Source organism: Haplochromis burtoni, unplaced genomic scaffold, assembly GCF_018398535.1.
Source record: "Haplochromis burtoni strain Fernald_Lab_line unplaced genomic scaffold, NCSU_Asbu1 Contig_829, whole genome shotgun sequence".
Lineage (NCBI taxonomy): Eukaryota > Metazoa > Chordata > Actinopteri > Cichliformes > Cichlidae > Haplochromis > Haplochromis burtoni.
In genome coordinates, this window is record NW_024583190.1 from 108,608 (window position 1) to 127,910 (window position 19,303).

At 37.2% G+C, this 19,303-nt stretch overlaps 1 protein-coding gene across 6 annotated transcripts; it reads right to left on the reverse strand.

The window, feature by feature from the left end:
• Positions 1 to 123: 123 nt before the first annotated feature.
• LOC102314156 lies at positions 124 to 18,401 on the reverse strand. 6 transcript variants are annotated; one of them, XM_042215809.1, is made up of 29 exons: positions 18,385 to 18,401; positions 12,973 to 13,041; positions 12,614 to 12,672; positions 12,292 to 12,441; positions 11,373 to 11,504; positions 11,122 to 11,145; positions 9,871 to 10,869; positions 9,629 to 9,768; positions 9,266 to 9,467; positions 9,048 to 9,164; positions 8,727 to 8,926; positions 8,549 to 8,639; positions 7,781 to 8,458; positions 7,412 to 7,482; positions 7,156 to 7,314; positions 7,007 to 7,048; positions 6,826 to 6,918; positions 6,612 to 6,686; positions 6,431 to 6,519; positions 6,239 to 6,341; positions 6,031 to 6,147; positions 5,790 to 5,941; positions 5,523 to 5,672; positions 4,212 to 4,269; positions 3,988 to 4,116; positions 2,602 to 2,688; positions 2,292 to 2,386; positions 2,137 to 2,179; positions 124 to 1,931 (listed from the first exon to the last, which is right to left on the reverse strand). In XM_042215809.1, the coding sequence occupies exons 3-29, from the start codon at positions 12,627 to 12,629 to the stop codon at positions 1,635 to 1,637; spliced, it is 4,509 nt and encodes a 1,502-aa protein (XP_042071743.1). In that variant the 5' UTR covers positions 12,630 to 12,672; positions 12,973 to 13,041; positions 18,385 to 18,401; the 3' UTR covers positions 124 to 1,634. The 6 variants fall into 6 exon arrangements, with proteins under 6 accessions (XP_042071743.1, XP_042071746.1, XP_042071745.1 ...); XM_042215812.1 differs by lacking the exon at positions 18,385 to 18,401 and adding an exon at positions 16,005 to 16,692 and having other exon boundaries at positions 5,523 to 5,654; XM_042215811.1 differs by lacking the exon at positions 18,385 to 18,401 and adding an exon at positions 16,005 to 16,691 and having other exon boundaries at positions 12,614 to 12,688.
• Positions 18,402 to 19,303: the final 902 nt, after the last annotated feature.

Sequence of the window (19,303 nt, forward strand, 5' to 3'; positions counted from 1 at the left end):
AACTATTTCAAAAGGTCAGAATGAACACAAGAAATACTAATAGCACCGTTACGTGCGAACTGTCATGAGAGTTGGTGTGTGGACAGCGTAAGGACCCTGAAAGCATGACATGGCAAACAGAACTAAATTTTAAAAAGAAAACAGCTTTATTGACTAAATGATGGGAAAAAAAGATCAATACAGATCAAATCATCTAAGAGGAAAACTGACAGACAGAAACTGTAAATACAGTGAGGGGGATGTAGACAGTATATACACACAACACCCACACTCATACTAATTTGTGAGCTTAAATACATGAATATCTCTATGTCAACACAATGTATATGCTAGAAAAGAAATAGGATGAAGTTCACACTGCTTTGGTTGCTGTGTGTTTTGTAACACTGGCATGATGTTTATGGTGAGGTTGGAGTTTAGGCTACAGTGAAACTGCATTACTCCTGTTGTTTTTGAGGTATTAACAAATGGAGCATCAGTGAGAAAAGAAAAAAAAACATTTGTCATAAAAAATGTTAAGAAATACATCCCCTGTAATTGATAAATGTGTTTGTTTAGCATTTTTTTAAATTTATAAATATATTCTTTATGTGTGTCGAACATCAGAAAGTAGAAAAAACTAGAGCTGCTCTGTCGCTCTGCTGATGGGAGGGGATGAAGCCCACTCACCAGTCTCTGTCTCTAGCTTTCTCTCATCTATGTGCCAGTAATCATTAAAGTAAAAATATTTATATATTATTTCTATCTATTTAAATAATGTTTGTTTAATTACACTTTGAATTCCAGTGTTTCAGTGAGTGGATAGTCTATTTTGGTCTTCACAGTCCACAGCAAAAATAATAATGAGAGAGTGCAACATTTTGTTTCATGCATTCACAGTTGTATCATAAGCATTAATTCAATAAATACAAGTCCTAAAGACTCTGGTTAATAGAAAAATGTGAATCCTTGCGACTGGCTATGCTTCGAAGCAGCAGGTAAGACACCTGCCGAAACTGCAATACCAACACTTCATTTAGTTGCAGTCATGTGCCCTGTGTGCTTTGAACCAGGCTTTGGAGCAGTGTTTCAAAACATCTGTGCTCCAGAAGCTTAACACAGTGTTGAAATGTCTGTTTCGTAGGCATGACAAAGACACAGAGGAAAAGACAGAGAGATGAGCCTGGGAACAGGAAGGGAGAAAATACAGGGATAAGGTACAACTTTACCAAGATGGCGCCGCGGATGGTCACCCTGGTGCTTCAGTGCTTCAACAAAGGTATTCACGTAGACAGAGCATTAAGGCCAGACACAGACAGGGCGCTCAGGAATCAGAGGTAGACAAATGGACACTGACTGGTAAATGGACTAGTTCTTCAAGTCTGAGCATTTAAAATGATTTTGCACAATTTACTTCATCCATACAATTGTTAAAAATGCTTTTCCTATGTAAGTGTATTCTATCTTACATGCACATGCTTTCATATTCATATAAAAGCAACTTGGGGTTACTATCTTGCCCCAGGATATTTGGCATGCAGGACTGCAGCAGAGGAGGATTAAACCAAAAACCTGATTAGTTGGTGACCTGGTTAACCTCCTGAGCCACAGCCACCCAAAAGACAGACTGAAGAGAAACAAACATAAACCAGAAATCAAGTACTTATAAAGTTAGGGCCTGAAAGGTTAAGGTCAGGAATCTCATTTTCTTTCTTGAACATGGCTAAGATTTCTTTAGAAATTGTAAGTTCTGTCTCAGCGCTGTCACTGTCATCGCTTTTTTGATATACAAATGTGACATTTTCTCCTTGGGAATCGTCATGGTGACCACCCTCCTGGATCTGCATGTCTTCTTCTTCCAATTTGACCTCAGGAAGGTCAATTTTTCCATCCAAGTCCTTGTTGTAGCAAAAAGCAGCCGCAGCTTTGCAGTCACTTTGAAAAGTGTTTTCCTGCAGAAAAAAAAAGACAAAGGGTTGACAGTATTAATACCATTACATGTAAAATACAAAACAATGCTCGTACATCACAGACTTTGCCTTCCTCTTTTTTTAACTTGCAAGTTGAAACTCACACACAAGGACACTCGAGTGTCGATTTTTACACAAAGTGTTTTGCTATGTAATTTTTAGTGTGTCTGTGTGTGTTTTCTCTTACATCTTCTATGTGTCCAGAATCACCAGCTGTTGTCTCTCTTGTACTGATTAAGAAAAAACAAAAATACAAACGTGAGTAATTATCCTTTGCCACACTCAGTCAGCACAATCAGATTAAACTGTGAGTAAACCTACAATGTAAACAATGGAACTTACATTTCCATGCCTTTGTAAGATGTGCCCTCCAGAAGTATAGATTCAGCTTGGTATCTGCACATTTTCCCGCTGCTTTGCAACCATCGAATCAAAACCTTAGCAACAATAAAGTTAAAGTTACCACCTTTAAGCTGTATTTCTTGTATAGATGTTCACTTGAAGTTCTGCAGTTTTCATTCTCCGTTCAAGAAATTAATTATAGTAAAAACCACATGTCCTAAATTATGCTTGTCTGTTTCTGACACATATCATTCGTTCAGAATATCTACAACATTTTTTCAATCTTTGATCTTTTTTGTTCTCGGCTCACCTCTGGCAAAATGACCTCTCTAAGGTATAGCTGCTCCTCCACTGGCGTTGACAGAATTCTTTCAAGTCTTTGGATCATTTCTTCTGTCTGGAATACCAAAAAGGACAGAAGACATGGGGTAAAAGCATAGGACACAGGTTGCATGTCTGGTGCACTGTCACTGTCAGCTCGAATATGCTCCCACTCCCACAGAGCTAAATGTATTATTGGTCATGTTTCTTGCCTGCCTGATTAATGTTGTCAAGTTTGTGTCATGCCTGCATCTTGTCATGTTTTCTTGTTTATTGTAAAAGTCCAGTTTTCATGTCTTTGTGTTTTGGTTTACATTTCCTGTGCATCATTATGTTCATCCTAGTCAGCTGTTTCCTCATCTGTCTCCACTCCCCCTGATCACCTTATGTGTATGTTTAAGTCCTTTGTCTCTTACTGTTCTTTGTCAGGTTGTCTGACATAGTTTTTCCTCATTGTTTCACTGTGTTTCATAGCATTCCTAGATACTCTGTGTTCATAGTTTTTCATAGTTGTTTTCACAGAGTGTCATAGTCTTTTAATTTACACAGTGTTCTTAGTCCCCTTAGTTTTCCCAGTTTCGGTGTGTCTCTAGTGTTATTCTCATGCCATCAGCCACAATAAAGGCTCACTTTATTTTTGGAAACTTAGTTCTGTCTCCACCGTGTCTGCTTTTGGGTCTACCTCATCTACACACCCCGCCATGACACAATTTACTGGTTAAGAAAATGTCCAACAAAGTTTTTCTTGCCACCATCACCAAGTAAAAGTAAAATTTGCTTGTATAGTGCAATGTATAGAACTAATGAAATAAATGTAAAAAACAATAAACAATTGTCACAAAGTGTCTTAAAGTCATTTAAAATACATGGTAGTAAAATGAATATAAAACTATATATTTTTGTAGTATTACCATCCCATTACTAAGCCTTAGAATGGCTTATTTCAGTGTTATTATGCAGATGTTGCCATGCAGTTAGAGTTTTGGCTTATTAGTTATGTTAATCCTGTTATGGGATACATTCATCCATCCACTTATTTAACTACATTTTCTGTTTACTGTCGCAGCAGGGCTAGAGGCCCCAGCTGAGGGGGGCCAAATGTTGGGTAGACTTTTTGCAGATTAATAGTTGAAGGGCATGATATAAAATCTGTTTTTTTGAATTTGTTTCTGTTCAGTGCACTGCAGTTCAGTTTTTATGCATATAGAACCAAATCACAACAACAGTTGCTTCAAGACACTTTATATTTTTTAATGTAAAGATCCTGAAATGTTTAGGTTATGTAAACATACTTGAGTGAAAAACTACAGATTACTATGGATGCTAAACTCAAGTTGTAAGTGTGAATAAGATCATAAACACTGAATATACATACCTTTATGTCACTGAATAAAGTAAAATGTTCACTGTAATGTTTGCAAAGTTCAGGATCAAATTCTCTGTGATTCCACAGATACATCCGATTGGAGAGAACAAGTCCACTCTGCAGTTTTCTTTCCAAATCCTGTAATATTAGAATATAAAATGTGATTTAAATGTATGGTAGCTGATAACATGACATACAGGTTAGTGAAGAAACGTTAGAATGCATTAAATCACCTTAATTTCTTCATCTGAAAGGATTTCTGTAACTGTAACAGCCTCCAGCATGTCACCTCTGTTTGAGACAAAAGCATTGCCCATGAGCCTTAAATTAACCACAATCTGCAACATTTGTATTTAAAGCTTTATACTGTACAGGTCAGATGTTTACCTACACTTATGGTTGTCATGGTAATTTGTGGATTCTAATGATTTTTTTTTTTTTTTTACTGTTCTGCTTCCAGGGTAAAATAAAATAACTTTGTTGATCCTTAAGGAAATTATGTGGGTTACAGTTGTTTCAACAAATACAAAAATTGGGTGCACTAGTTTGAATTTATTTTGGTATTTTCTTTTAGCCGCACAGAATCAAAATTCTGACTTGATATTTGAGTATTGGAAAAATTAGTAGAGTTCTTAAGCCTAATGACTTTGCTTGGAGCTCTTTACTCAGCTCTTTAGCATAGTCCAAAAAATTTAAGTTTGAGGATTTAGGGAGGCCATTCCAAAAGCTTAATAATATTAGACTGTTTTATGCATTCCAAAATGAGTTGTGATGTGTTTTTGGTATAAATGTCCTGCTGGAACACTCAATTGTGTCTAAGTTTCAACCTTCCAGCTAATTTGACGGAAACTGGAAGAATTTAGAGGTAGTCCCTCTTCTTCATTAGTCAACCTACTTGTACCAATATACCAGGTAACAATATACCAGGGCACCTTACACCCCCAGAGTATGATGCTATCACCACAATGCTTGACCTTTGGCATAATGTTCTTGGTTTTTGGCTTTTTAGTCCTCCAAACACATATTTTCCTAAATAGCTCAGTGTTACGGCCCTAGCAGGGACTCCGTTTTAAAAGACCTTCGCAAGTTGTGTAAATTTACAATTCTCCTTCTTATATCTTCACTTAGACTTTCTCATTATTCGGAGTATTGGTCAGTCCAATAAGTGCTGTCAAATAAATTACTTTTGGGTGATCAGAAATGAGAAGGTAATAGGCCTTAGCCTTGACAAGGTAAATAGCACCATAGAACCTTGACAACCACTTGTTTAAACACTTTAGTATATGTCTATATTTGAGCCCTTATGTACAATTTTGACTCTGTGGACCAGAGAAAATCTAAAATAAAAATTGTGCACTACATTTTTTTAAGTCATTCAAGATATTTGTGATGCAATCATTCCACCCTGGAAAAAGAATAGTTTAAAGAAATCATTACCGAACCACAAAATTACACAAAATTAAATGTTAATGCTTATGATGACCATATGTAAACTTACAACAACAGTATGACAGTAACTGATATTCAAATCAAGAGTTTCTTACACATTAGTTGTAAGGTTGCATCCGCAAACAAAACCCTTTGATTCCCAGTCTTTCGAGTCTCCCTCCACACCAGCACACTCAAAATGCAGACATTTTTTGCAGACAGTGCACAGTAGCCACATACATTGATTTCTGTGGTCATGAAAAACACTGTAGAAAATCAAAGTGAATTTTAAATTTCTACCATGTTTTAAAAAAAAGAGTAACTTTCATTCTCAAATGTTTGATACATAAATAATGTTTAGTTGTCAGTGTTGTTATGCACACCTGGTTTTCCCAGTCACTCTCTGGAACAAGCATGCCTTTATTTGCATGGCCATGCAATGAATCCCTGAGTCGGTCTGTTCAACTCCAGCTTCTTGTATTTCCATTTCTTTCTGTCGAATCTTCAACATGTCTTCCATAGTCGGTGGGAAATCCTAAATAACAAAACTCTTAATATTATCACACAATATTTCATATACTACCAGTAAAGATTTTGTTATACTCAGATATCTATTTCTCTAACCTCAGCTTTCACATTTTTCAGCATTTGTGTAGCGTGGTGCAGACGAAGAATCCTGCACTCACTAAGGGTCAGAGCATCATCAGTGACCTTGTGATGTAGGACTTCATTTTCTGCAGCCTAGTTTGAAATAAAATTAACAATGATGACCCAACACGTGAGCAACCAATAAATCATGCAAAAGTAGCAGCTCCCAGGACAGCAAACTCACCGAACACACAAAAACACCACAATTAACGGAGTCCTCCTGCTTCCACTGTGGAGGATATTTGACTGTCCAACCTTGAAGCCCACCAGAAAACCTGAAGACGTTTCTAAAAAAGAGAGTGGCAGCAGTTCAGCTCCATCAGTATCGCATTCATTTACCTGCAAACTAAAACTGTAGCACAAAATCTCCTTTTACCTGAGCAGGTCCATGTCATCATCACTGATGCTGCTGGAAGTCATCAGTGAGTCGTATATTCTAATCTGTTTGGCTTTGAAGTCAAACACCTACAAACATATATAATCTTAAATGCTCAGAAAAATATAAAAAGAGTAAATGTTATAGGCTGAAATCTCTTTCCTAAAATGTTTTGGCTCACCCAAAGGATGAAATGGTTGCCTGTCTCTGGTGAAGAATGACCCACAATTCTGGGAAGGAATATCTTTTCTGAGTCCTGTAGCACAAACGTAACAGTTGTAGGTGCACACGGGTCATGTAGCATGTAAAAAGCAATATTGTTTTTGTAAATTTATGTTTGGGATTTTTTATTTATTTATTGTTTTTATGTTTTTAATTATGCAAAAAGGACCTACCGGAACGCATTTGGCAACTTCATCACTGACTGCTCCAGATTCGGTCCATTCCCGGTGCCACAAAGTGAAATCAAAGGTGCCTAAAGCACCACACTGTCAAATAGAACATCTCATTAAGCATTTCATAAATACTCATTGACCAATGAAAATATCATAAAGGAAACAAATGAAAATGAGTCACCTTGTTTTCTTGAGCGAGCTGCCCCACCCGATAGTTAACAGCCTGGAATGTTTACGAAAAAAAGATTTGAGGCTGGCAGATGATTTCTTAACAAACAAAGCTCTTAATTGTGGTAAAAAACAAAAACAATTTTATTTTTCAGCACTTACATCATCTGTCAACCACGGCGATGACAATAATGACTGACGCAACAAGTCTAGTGGGCAAACGCTGCTAATGTCTTTTATTGAGACTGGAAATCTTCGTGAAACATAAGCCAGGGCTTGAGTTTCATCACGGGATCCAGAGAGTAGCTGATTGAGTTTCTCCTTTATGCGCACAGAAAGATAGCATACTAACTCTTAAGAACTTTAATAATGTTCCGTATGTCAACATCAAAGTGCAATACGAGGGTTTTTTTTTTACCTTCTCATCATCACTTGTGGCATATAATTGTGATATGGATGAGGATTTCAACACACTGTGTTCCTCCCCTTCTAAAAAACAAAACAAAACTGAGCAATGATCTATCGTCTAAACAACGCATTTCATGTTTTTCAAGCACTCAAACTGTTTGCTTACTACAAGGCTCGAACTCAAAAATTCATACAATTTTTTCCCCCAAACACACTAACACAAAAAACCAACACCATTGACTAAGGGAGCCGGGGAATAACACAATAGCCTTCTCACTAGTAGATGACATCCTCTACCTTCCCAGCCAAAGACACCTGTGCTTACAAAACTGTGATATTTTTATGAGTTATTATTATATCATATATCAGTCAAACCTACCAGCAGTATGAAATCCCAACATCCCATGCAGTCCAACAGACAATTGTGTGTTGCCCAAAGCCTCCATCTCAGCCTTAAATGTCCTGTTAATTTTTTCATTGTGTAGTTCAATCAACACTCTCACAGTCTGTTTGAAGTGGGATTCATTCATTTGGCACAAAGATTGCCAAATGGATTCAAGCTCTTGATTGAACTGTTTTGCTACTGCAGAGTTGACCTCTCGTCGAAGTGTTGGGCAGATGACGACGCTTCTTAAATTATCTTCTGGATGTCTTGGATTTATTTGGTGGAATTGATCATACAGTGAATACCTGTCAGATGTCCTTGTGATTGGATGTACTGCTGGTGTTCCATTTATATTTTGCTGTAACTTCACTGGTAATGGAAATCTGAGGTTCTTCACCCATTGCATTTCAACCTTTAGTTCATTTTTGGTTGCTAGTTTTAGATTATCTGTGGTTGGTGCACAAAGTCTTCCATCGTGTGGCTTAAAAAACATCTGATTAGTTTGGTCATTAGTGTGGCTGGCAACCTCACCAGCCATGTCAGAAATGTAACAGGTTGGAACGTGCTTAAAACTTAGCAAGCCATCTGCATGGTCCCTTGCTGACTCCATCCAGAAAAGAAAATTGATATAATAAACAACACCATGGACACAGGAGAAATGAAGTACACCACCTAAAAAATATATAAATTACAAAAAATTATATGTCAAAAGTACTTTTTTAAAAATTTGAGGATGTTCAAAGAGAAAAAAAAACTCATCACCTGTTTTTTGAAGTTTCTTGGAAAGTTTTGGGTGTAGTTCCTTGAATCCTTTAATCATACCCAGTGCATTCTGGGATTCTTTTTTCTGGTTCTATAAAAAGAAAGATCCACAGTAACAATGACAAAAGTAAATGTTAAAAAAAAAAAAAACAACAAATAGAAATTTGATTAGTTTTACCTTCTCTGAGTCAGTGGTTTGAAGCATTATGTCTTCAATTATTTGTTCTGGTGAATGTATGTTCTGATCATTTTTTTCTTTCAGTGCCTTTTTAATCTCAGTTTTTGGAAGGATATCCCTCAATCTAGTGTGCTTTCCCATCCATGGTGCCATAGTAGACTGGTGAACAGATTTGCAGTATGGGTTTGCAACAGATGTTCCTATTTGGAAGACACAGTCTTTTGATTTGTACAAATATTCATAATAGAGACAGTGTTGTGCTTTATAATTCTAGACGGTCCTAAAACTATTGTTGTGTAAAGTTCTCACACTATAACAAACCTGCTATAAGGCCTTCTGCTATGAGTGATTTGTCCAGATCTGTCCATGCCTTGACGATATCCACTTCAAGATCCTTGTCAGATATGGTATCTGGATCTGGCCTTTCAAATGATCCAACTTCAAATGAAATTAAACACAGTTAACAATGCAGTTTTATCTAATTCTTCACCGAAATTTAGTAGTTTACACATTTCCAAGAGAAAAGACATTGTCCTTACGAGGTACATCAAAGCCTAGTTTCCAGTTGCCATCTGCCACAACCACAGCTGGGTGGTGTCCACACTGGTAGCAAAAGAAGTTGAAGTCAAAGTCTGATAATGACAAAAAGTGGTGGAATGCCTTCTTCACCATTTGGTGGTGGTAGCGATTGTCATTAAGTACTGACAGAGTGTCCAGCATACGTCCACTGGTTGTCTTGTTCTGCAATTAAACAACATATAGAATTGGCTTTCAATGTCCAAACATGTTGAGATTAATTTTCTCAAAATATGGATATGTTTTGTTATTGTTGTTATTTGTAATAAACTTCCTTAATGCACTTTCCAAATAGTGGTTCCACAATTCATTGTTAGTTGGCTTACCTCCAAACCTGACAGCAGGAGTTCACATAGAGGTAGTGTTAATAAGATGTGGTTGTTAAAATTGTGGAAACCAGAGGAATACTCCTGAAATCTCACAGTGTTAGCACACCGTGGGCACTCTTTCATAGCAACGGAGACACCTGATAATTAAAGAAAAGTACTTTGTAATAGGTTGAAGATAGTTGTATGCCAAAGGCATACACATAACACTGTTTGCATGTTTTGTTGTTGCTGTGACTTACCTTTGTGGAAATTGCTAAGACCATATATCACAGCTTGGTTGGTGATAACTTTTGGGGCGTTAAGCTGAGGAGGGGTCGGCCCTGGACAGTAGGGACAGGTGATTTCCCAAGGAACAAAAGATGGCGGTGGTTTTTCCTCTTGAGTGCCTAACTTCAGGTCCTTCGGACGTGGAATACGCTTTTTGGTGTAAATATATTCTGTCATTCTACATATTTTTGCTGTGGATATATTTTTTGATGTCTCACTAATAATGCTGTTCTCTGATGTCTCCTGGAAAATCCACCACATTCCCATCATTACGTGGATACATTGCTGAGATCGTTCTGTTCCCTGACACTGGCAATTCCATTTTCTAGTTACTGAATCAAATGTCACCCTTGTCCTCTGGAACTGACACCAGTGGTCAGTTTCATTTGTAAAAACTGAGAAAAAATACCACTGTTGTGAGGGCCCCTGATCTTCATAACACACAGGAAATACGCTATCAACACCACATTGTTTGGCAGCACTGTCGAGCGCCTCACATTTTGCGCCCCACTCAGATGACATTAGCCCTCTGCTCAACATGTCCTGAAGTGATTTTGATGTAAGGACTGCTGGCTTAACATATGGCTTGGCATTTTTTGTTCTTTCTAAATGAACACATTCTTTTCCCGGATTTCCCGAAAATCGAGCCATCTGCATGAACCTGCGACACTTCTCAACCTCACAGTCTATTTGTGGTGGATTAGCAGACTTCATGACGTGAATTGGAAAAGCTGGACTGTGTTGTGTTTCTGTGTGTTCTGGTGTGACATAAATGCCATTTATAACATCAATACATGTCATCGGTGCAGAGTCCAGGTGATGTACTTCTCTGATGGGTCTTTTTATGTGTGGCTGTTTACTCATCATAGCTGTGCAGGGGGTGCATAAAAAATGTTCGGGCTTTGAATCGGAGTCCTCTGGGGAATCATCGCTAATGTTTTCAGCCTTTCTTTTTAAAGAGCTTGGGGTTTCTATGCAAAAAACAAAACAAAAAAAACAGCTGTTAATCACATCATTCTAAAATCTAATAAAGATGCTTTTGTTTCATTCTGAAAATAAATTATTGCCATGAACTGATGTTGCTTTTTTCAAGGTATAGGCACAAGAGTGGGTTCAAAGATGGGGAACAACTATGACAGTGAGGTAATTGCATCACTGTTATCTATCTATCTGTATATCAAAGTATAACAGTATAATCATAAAATAAAATAGTGTTAAATTACCTTGTTTTTTGCTTGATTTGATACCTGCAGAATAAAGAAATTGAAAAAATAAGGCACAAAGTATGTTATATATTGGTATAATAATATGGATGTCTTTTCGTTTAAATTTAACTTTAAAGACCTCTATAAAAAAGAACATGCTTTAATGATGTCGTGCATCTTCACTAAAAGATAGCTATTCTCCCCCTTCTTGGTAGTTATATGCTGAGAAGATCTGTGGATATTTGCGGATGCCATAGCAGAACTCTTACCATGTCTGTCTTTTAAATGTTTCGTGAAGATAGAAGATCGTGTTAAAATTGCAAAGTTACACAACGGACAATGATAATGGCTTCTCTTTGCTCCTTTGACATCCTTACAATAGCAGGCCACCACAAATTTCTCTGAAAAACAAGCGAGTAAATGCTTTTCAGTACATGAAATGGTTAATACAAAGTCACCTAGTCAGTGACACCTTGGGGAGAAAGGCATACTGGCAATCCAGGGACCAAAAAAGCCAGTTGAAAAGAAAAAGTTTTCATACTGGATATTTGCACTGATATGGACTAGGCAATATGTTAGGAATGAAAGGCTGGCACAACATTTTAATGGCACTGAAAATAATCAACTAAGGGCTCTACTCTGATACATATTTCTTTAATTATTTTGAGCAACGCACATAAACTAATACACATATTTTATCACACACAGCATGACAAACATCCAAATTGGCCAAAAGATTTTTTTTCTGGAGACACACATACACACACTAGACTAGACTTCGAAAAGGGACCTGCAAATAATAAGAGCAGAATGAGATTACGTGGGTTTATCCACGTGGAGCAGACCTACAAATAATTAAACTAGACTAAACACACATCATTGGACTCTGTAACTTTTTATACACCACAATTCATATTTACACAGCTGTGCACCTATAATATGCACTGTTAATACTCGTGTCCCTTTTTTCTTAAGAGAAGACTAAAAAGGAACACAAGCAGATTACTAACAGCAAACAAATTAAGCCAAATAAACAAATATGCCTCGAGAAAATCAGGGGAATTATAAACTGATTTAAATAATGACAAACTAATAACCAAGACAAACATTTAAATACTAAATTGAAGAATAGTGTAGTGTGTAGTAATCCCCAAGTCCACTTTGTTTACACATACATCTAGTCCTTACCTTGTTTTTTTTCCAAAAAATAAATTCCATCTTTGAGATGCTTTTTGTGAAGGTGATCCTTGTTTGCACGTTCTTTCTTTTGACAAAACACACATTTATCACCAGCAAGGGCCATCAGTGATGCAACATCACTGAATACCTGATGTGCACCTGTGAAGAACAGAAACGACAAAATTAATACAGAAAGTAAGCGCTCTGAAACATTTTAGGTTTTCAAATACCGGAAATTTTTTTTTTCAGGTTTGATGCAAATGACTCAATATTGCACTTTAAAAATGTGAATTTGTGTTCTGTGTGAATTATTATGTGTTGAGCTTCTCACCTTCCTTTTTGTCCATGTTTTAAGAAGATGCAAACACACCCAGGAATCAAGAGAAGAGCCTGGAGACACAATAAACTAATTTAGAGAACAATGTTAGACAATTGGACTTAAGAATAAAAAGCTTGGTGTAGATGTAGATCAGCAGGCAATGCACCACTTATTCTATGTATACTCAGTGTTTGTGTATTTGGTTACATTCAAATTTCAGTATAAAATTCTGAACTGGTTAAAGCAATTGTAATTGTCACTTTAGAAAAAAAAGGTAAGTATACTAAGGTGCATGTTTTACGACATCTTCAAAATTAACCTTTAATGTTTTCTAATGTTTTTCTAACTGGGTCAGTATTTAAGGCACTTACCGTTGTTCTGAAGAGATCTCATAAAACACAAGCACTCTTCTAAGCATCAGGATGAAAAGAGATTGTCCACTAAAAGATAAGAAAGTTTAAATTACTGCAGCTGTTTCCCTTTTTTAAATAAATAAATAAAAGATGTCAGTCTACCTGTCCCACTCAGCTGGGACAGGTACAGTCAGCTGTTTTGCTATAGAATACCTGTCCAAACCTGCCAACAGTTTAAGCACCGTTCAAGCAACCACTGGGTGTGTCTATAAGGAGTGGCAACCTCTTTCATAGCAATACACACACATTGATTGTGAACCAGGAAGAGGTTTATTAAACAAAGAACAAAATTCTTCCTCTCTGACTGTGGGTTGTAGATGAAGCTTCTCTTTCGCTTTATTTCTGTGCCTGTATTTTTTATGTATTTATTTATTGTCCATGGACCAGCAGATGGAGCAGAAGCGAGACGATCCGAGTAGGTACTAAAGGAAAAGGACTCAACGCTCTGTTTGTGATCTATTGTACTGCTATGTCAACACATTGTGGCTTTGTGCTTTGTATGTATGGCATATGTGACATTGAGACAAGGGTGTTACATTACCCTTTACATTGCCTTTACATTACCTGTCAGATTTTCAATGTGGTTTCATAACATGTGTTTTAAAAACTGACTTAAGATATGCTAATTATTTAAATATTTATATATTATTTAATTATTTCTTTGCACATTTATAAAACTAAAGAAGATCTTATTTCTTGGAAGTTGTGTTTATAATTTGCTCTCCTTCCACTAAATGGGACTGTAACATTTGCCTCTCAATAGTACTCCATAAAGCTCCGTAGCGTTTTTGGGTTTTTTCTGTGTTTTAACCCTCTCCAGGCAGACGTTGCAGATTTGCAACAGTTAAAAACTAACAACCTGATTACTCCACATACATATTTTATGAGTTTCTTTTACTCAGAAGTACCACTGCAGGACTTGGTTGTGCATTAGCAACAAAAAACTTAATTTGGGCCTGAGAGGGTTAACTTCAAAATATATGGTCGTGAAATTTATCAAGCACCAAAACTACAACTTGTCAAAATGTCCTACAGTTCCTACCGTTCAGTTCTCTGAAGTCTTATTTTCCTAATATCATGGAGCAAGGTTAATTCTAAAATTGAGTGCCCCTGGGTGCTTACTTTTGCTAAAATTCCCTGTTAGTGTTGGCATAAAAAAGCAGATATTAAAATAACAACTGTAATAATTGTTGGAATTCTGTAGTTTGGTTTATTGATACATATTGTCACATCATCATTACGAAACAAAACTGGAAAGACATTAAGACATTATTCTTGTCCAACTGAATTTAATATGTCATTTCGTGTCATAGCTAGTGTTCCTCTTTTCATTCGTTTATTTACTTTCAGAATATTAAACAGGAAAGATAAAAGGAATACGTGTGAATAACTTACACTAAAACAAGGTGATGCGATATATCTGTGAAGGTTCTCAATCATCCAGGTCATCGTAGTCTAAGAAGCTTGGAAAGAAAAGTGTCTGGACTTCTTTAAGTTGCTTGAAGACGTTTCACCTCTCATCCGAGAAGCTTCTTCAGTTCTAGGGTCAAATGGTGGAGAGTCCCAGATTATCTTTGAGATCCCTTCGCAGACGCCTCAACGCCCACTCACATCCTGGGCCATCTGACCTCAGGAAATAACATGATAGGGTGGGACTAGGTTCCACAATGAGCTCACCCAAAACCTTGGCTGATTGTGACCCACACCCGCTTTCACACCTTGGCTCATGTGATTAATTAGAGGATCATTTAGGGGATCATTGTCCCTCTCGGTGGGTTACTCCCACAGGGCTTATAACTGGGACTCTCCACCATTTGACCTTAGAACTGAAGAAGCTTCTCGGATGAGAGGTGAAACATCTTCAAGCAACTTAAAGAAGTCCAGACTTTTCTTTCCAAGCTACTTGAACAAGGCGGATGCGATCAATTCCTAAAGGTTATGTCATATGACACACAAGCACTGATGCACACTGAGAAGCACCGAGAAAGCTTTCAATTCATGCTGTGAACATGAACTCAAGACCCCTGACCTCTGAATTGTCATTCACTGCCCTGACAACAACTAGACATAACACAGAAGAGGAAGCACTTTCTGCACTCACTCGAAAGAGCACCATCAGCAGTATTAGTTTGTTTTCTAACAACAAAATCTCAACTCAAGAGGAAAAACTTCAAGGCCAATATCAAAACAAGGCTTACTTGTTTTTACATTGAAAGTAGATTTGTGTGTGTTAGAAGAAGCTTTGTTGGAATTTCTTTGATGTGTTGGTCACAATCCTAAATAACAGTGCTTTGATGTCACTTGTTTCAAGTATGTCTGTTTTACACTATAATTTACGCCGATAAACATAAACAGCTTCTGAGTGTATGTCGGGAAACGGGGAGAATCCCAGAGATGGTGGAGTCTGTTGTTTGTCTTTGAAGATGGGGAAGAGGCAAAATGCTTTCTCTGCAATTAGAACAACACATATTTTTAGCCTGTCATTTAGAGCAATGCCTTTATTTCTCTTATGTCCTGCATGAAGAAAGACAGTGAAGGTGGCACTGAGAGCGGTCTCTGAAAATGAACAGTCCAGGTACCTTTTAAATACAGTCAACAGAATAATTCCGCAGTTGTTGTTTGATTTTTTGTTCTTTGATCTCCTCCTTCAAAATCCCATATTACCTTCTATATGTTGAAAATATGCATGACACTTTTGAGAACCATACTTTCCAAGCTATAATACTTTTCAACCAATTAAGTTGACCTTGAACACCTTTGTGAGTAGGGCAGATTTTAATGAACTGCTAACACTACCCTGCTCTGAAACGCTACAGTTTTATCAGAATTCATTGAAAACTTTTGTAGTTATTGTATTTACACACAATGCAAACTATATCAAAAACATAACCTTCTTGGTGAAGGTAATAAAGCTGAAAGCCACTGAGTGTGAGAACAGGGAGAAATAAAGCAGGTCTAAGTCACTTCTGAGGCTGTTTTGAACCACTTACTGTTGTTCTGAAGAGATCTCTTAAAACGTCCAAGACTCTTCAGAAAAAGAAATGTCCACTGAAAAGGTTTGAATCCATTCCCGGAGTTGTCATCCCTCTTTGCATTAAATATGTCAGTCTGTTTGCGTAGGACTCAGTAGGATGCCGGTATACTATCTGCTGTGCAGGTTCATTGAGTAAGTTTCCCTTTAATTCGAACCATTCTGATCAGACTTTGTAAATGACTGCTTCCGGAAATGTTGTGTATCCTTCTGATTGGGTGTGGAAGATATGAAAACATCCCTACGATAGTGTCATACTCTCCATACCTGTCTACCACCAGGCATGTCTTTATTTTTATGTTTCTTGCTTTCATTTTGTCCACGTTAGATACTGTCAACCGTTCTGCACCATATCTCTGATGTTTTGTCTAACCGGTTGAGCCAGTTGATGCAGGTTTGATCCGAGCTGGAATCTGTCCAAACAAACAGCTGAATATGTGATTCTACTGGCACGTACAACAAATCGAATCACTTGAACATAGCGAGCAAAAGAATAAAACCTGGCTTTCTCAAATTGTAACTTTCTAGCAAGAGACAAGAGATGATTTAATTATCATTATTTCAGAACAAGTATGACTGCAGGACCTAAACATGTTTAAATTGTGACTCCAGAACCATTTGTGTGAACCAGGACGATGTTTTAACAAAGAACAGAGTTCAGAGTTCTTCCTCTTTAACTGAAGGATCAGATATATAACAGGTGACTGCTTTTTGCTTTAACTGTGTTTTTTTCTTTTATATGTAAACCAACAAACAAAACCATTTTTAACTCAGTTTATTATGTTTATGTCTCCTAAATGTCCTTGTGGTTATGCCAGATAGGTGAGAATTCCAAGGAATTTTCTATATATGTATGTGCCCTTATCTTAAACACGTCACTTGCAGCCCAGTGGATGTTAAAAACCCAAGTTCCTGATAACCTCTGCTGTTGTTTTAAAAAGTGCAAGGCATGGTATTCGATTCAAAATTCAAGAAGATAAAAAAGAACAAAAACATAGGCAGGGATTCCTTATAAATAATCACCCAGTAGGAAAAAAATATCTAGGTATATAACATAAGTTAATTAGTAAAACAAAAATTAACAATAGAGTATAACGTGTGATTGTAACAGTAGCAGAGTGCAAACAAAGTGTTGTAGTTTTAAGAGTCCATTTTGGCAGAAGCTGCTTATCAGCTTTTTTGGTGTGTCAGTGGAAAATCCTGAAACGCCTTCCTGAGTGGAGTCATCAGTAATAATACCGGCGCTACCACCTAGACCACTGTTGTCTTCAACAGGACGCATTTATGGGTCAATGATGACTGTTTTCTGCAGTCCTTTCGACATCTGTTTGCCTTGTGTTGCTGTTTACTTCAGCTGTCATACAATACCAAAGCTGTGATGCAAGTGACAACACGGTCTGCAGTATATCGGCAAAAGCTGAGGATGTGTTGTAACAGTCCGATTCTCCCCAGGGTAAATAAAAGTAGAGGTGTTGTGTTTTGCAGATGTCAGCAGAGGTGTGATTAGACCAGGGGAGGGCCTCTGTGATGTTGGAGCTCTCACCAGAGTTATGAAGCTGAGGGTTTGCTGCCCGTGGTCGCTCAGGTCGCTGCTTCTTTCTGAAATACGCCACAATCTCCTTTATTTTCTGGGTGTTGAGGATAAGATAATTCAGAGCTGCCAGATTCAGCAGTGATCCCAGTATGGCATCTCATTATTATAGATGATCAAACCACTGACTGTTGTGTCATCTGCAAATTTGGTAATGGTGTTTTCTGCATGGAGAGCTTGGTAGTCATGGGTAGAAATCATACAGGGAAAGGCTCAATGCATACTCCCAAGGTAGGCCAGTTTAACCTGAAATTCAGTGGACTCTTCGTCAGGAAGTTATGAATGGAAGATGCTGTATTATGTAAAAATTTCAGTGTTTGTTATCCTTGAAGACTTCAGGTCACAGAGTGTTTGTCTCATTATAAGAGACAAAGGAAAATGTATACATTTCTGTTCTTCTGTTAAAACATTGATAAAAAACGAAAATGTAACTTTAAGACAGTGAAATTAAAACAATGCGCAAACATAAAGTACTAAAAAAGGAAGTTTAAAGATCTTGTTTTTATGAAATATAAACAAGACAATGTTTAGTGTCAGTGAATGTCTCTTTTCCTGTTTCATTCCTGTCAAGAGTTCACAATTGAAGTCTACTTCAAATTTGAACTTGAAGTAGACTGGATGAATGTTTACTGATGGATGAATGTTTACTGATGAGACGCATAACAAAGGTCATAGGTGTGTACTTCTTCCCACTTCTTTTCAAAACTTAAACAAAAGCAATAGGTGAAGCGTTACTGGTCTTAAACACTGTTGTTCTGAAGAGATCTTGCAAAACTGGAACTGATTTTCTGAGTTGCATTCCTGTTTTTCAGTTAAGCCTGTTTGAGCACCACTCAGCATCAGTTTGGTTTCTGGTCAGACAACTTAAGCAGTGACAGTTTGTAGATGAATGCGACTAATTTGTTAGTCAAACATCATTATGGTGCATATGTCATACTTCCTGTTCCTGTATCTCGGAGCCAGCTGGGATGTGACATAGATGTAAAGTGTTACCTAAGGCTTGCCCAGCTTAGTCGCCTTTATCGAATTTATAGTATGATCACTTTTGACCTACATACAAGAATTGCCTCTGAATTCATGCTATTTAATATAAGATAAGATACGATAAGTCTTTATTGTCATTGCACAGTTATACATAGTACAATAGTACAATGAAATTGGAAAACTGTCCCACATCGGCACTGCGTACAACACAACACAGTAACTAATTTCAGTTATGAAAAGAAGAAGAGTGTATTTATTGCACCTTGTTATTAATATTATTATTGTTACTAGGAAGCAGTCTCGACGTTATAATTTCCATTATAGCTTTAGGAAACAGACTGTTCTATTCTATTAAAGTGCAAGACTTCACAGCTTTAAATGTTCATTTGAAATATGACCTATTGCAAGTTCCTGTTTTATAGTTTAGTGAGATGCTCGTTTCTGCTCTTTCAGCATACCTCATACACCTGTTAAGTTCACGTTGTTTGGTGCAACTGGAAAGGTTGATAAGGAAGTATGTCTATGTATGGTATGGCTGAAAACACACACGCATGCATCCACACACACACACTGAATACAGATAACGCTGTTGCTCAGATATGCCTGCTTAAGACTGTCATGTGTATTTGTAATTGCATATTCACGTATGACCGCTTGTTGACAATAACAGGGAGTCAGTTGAA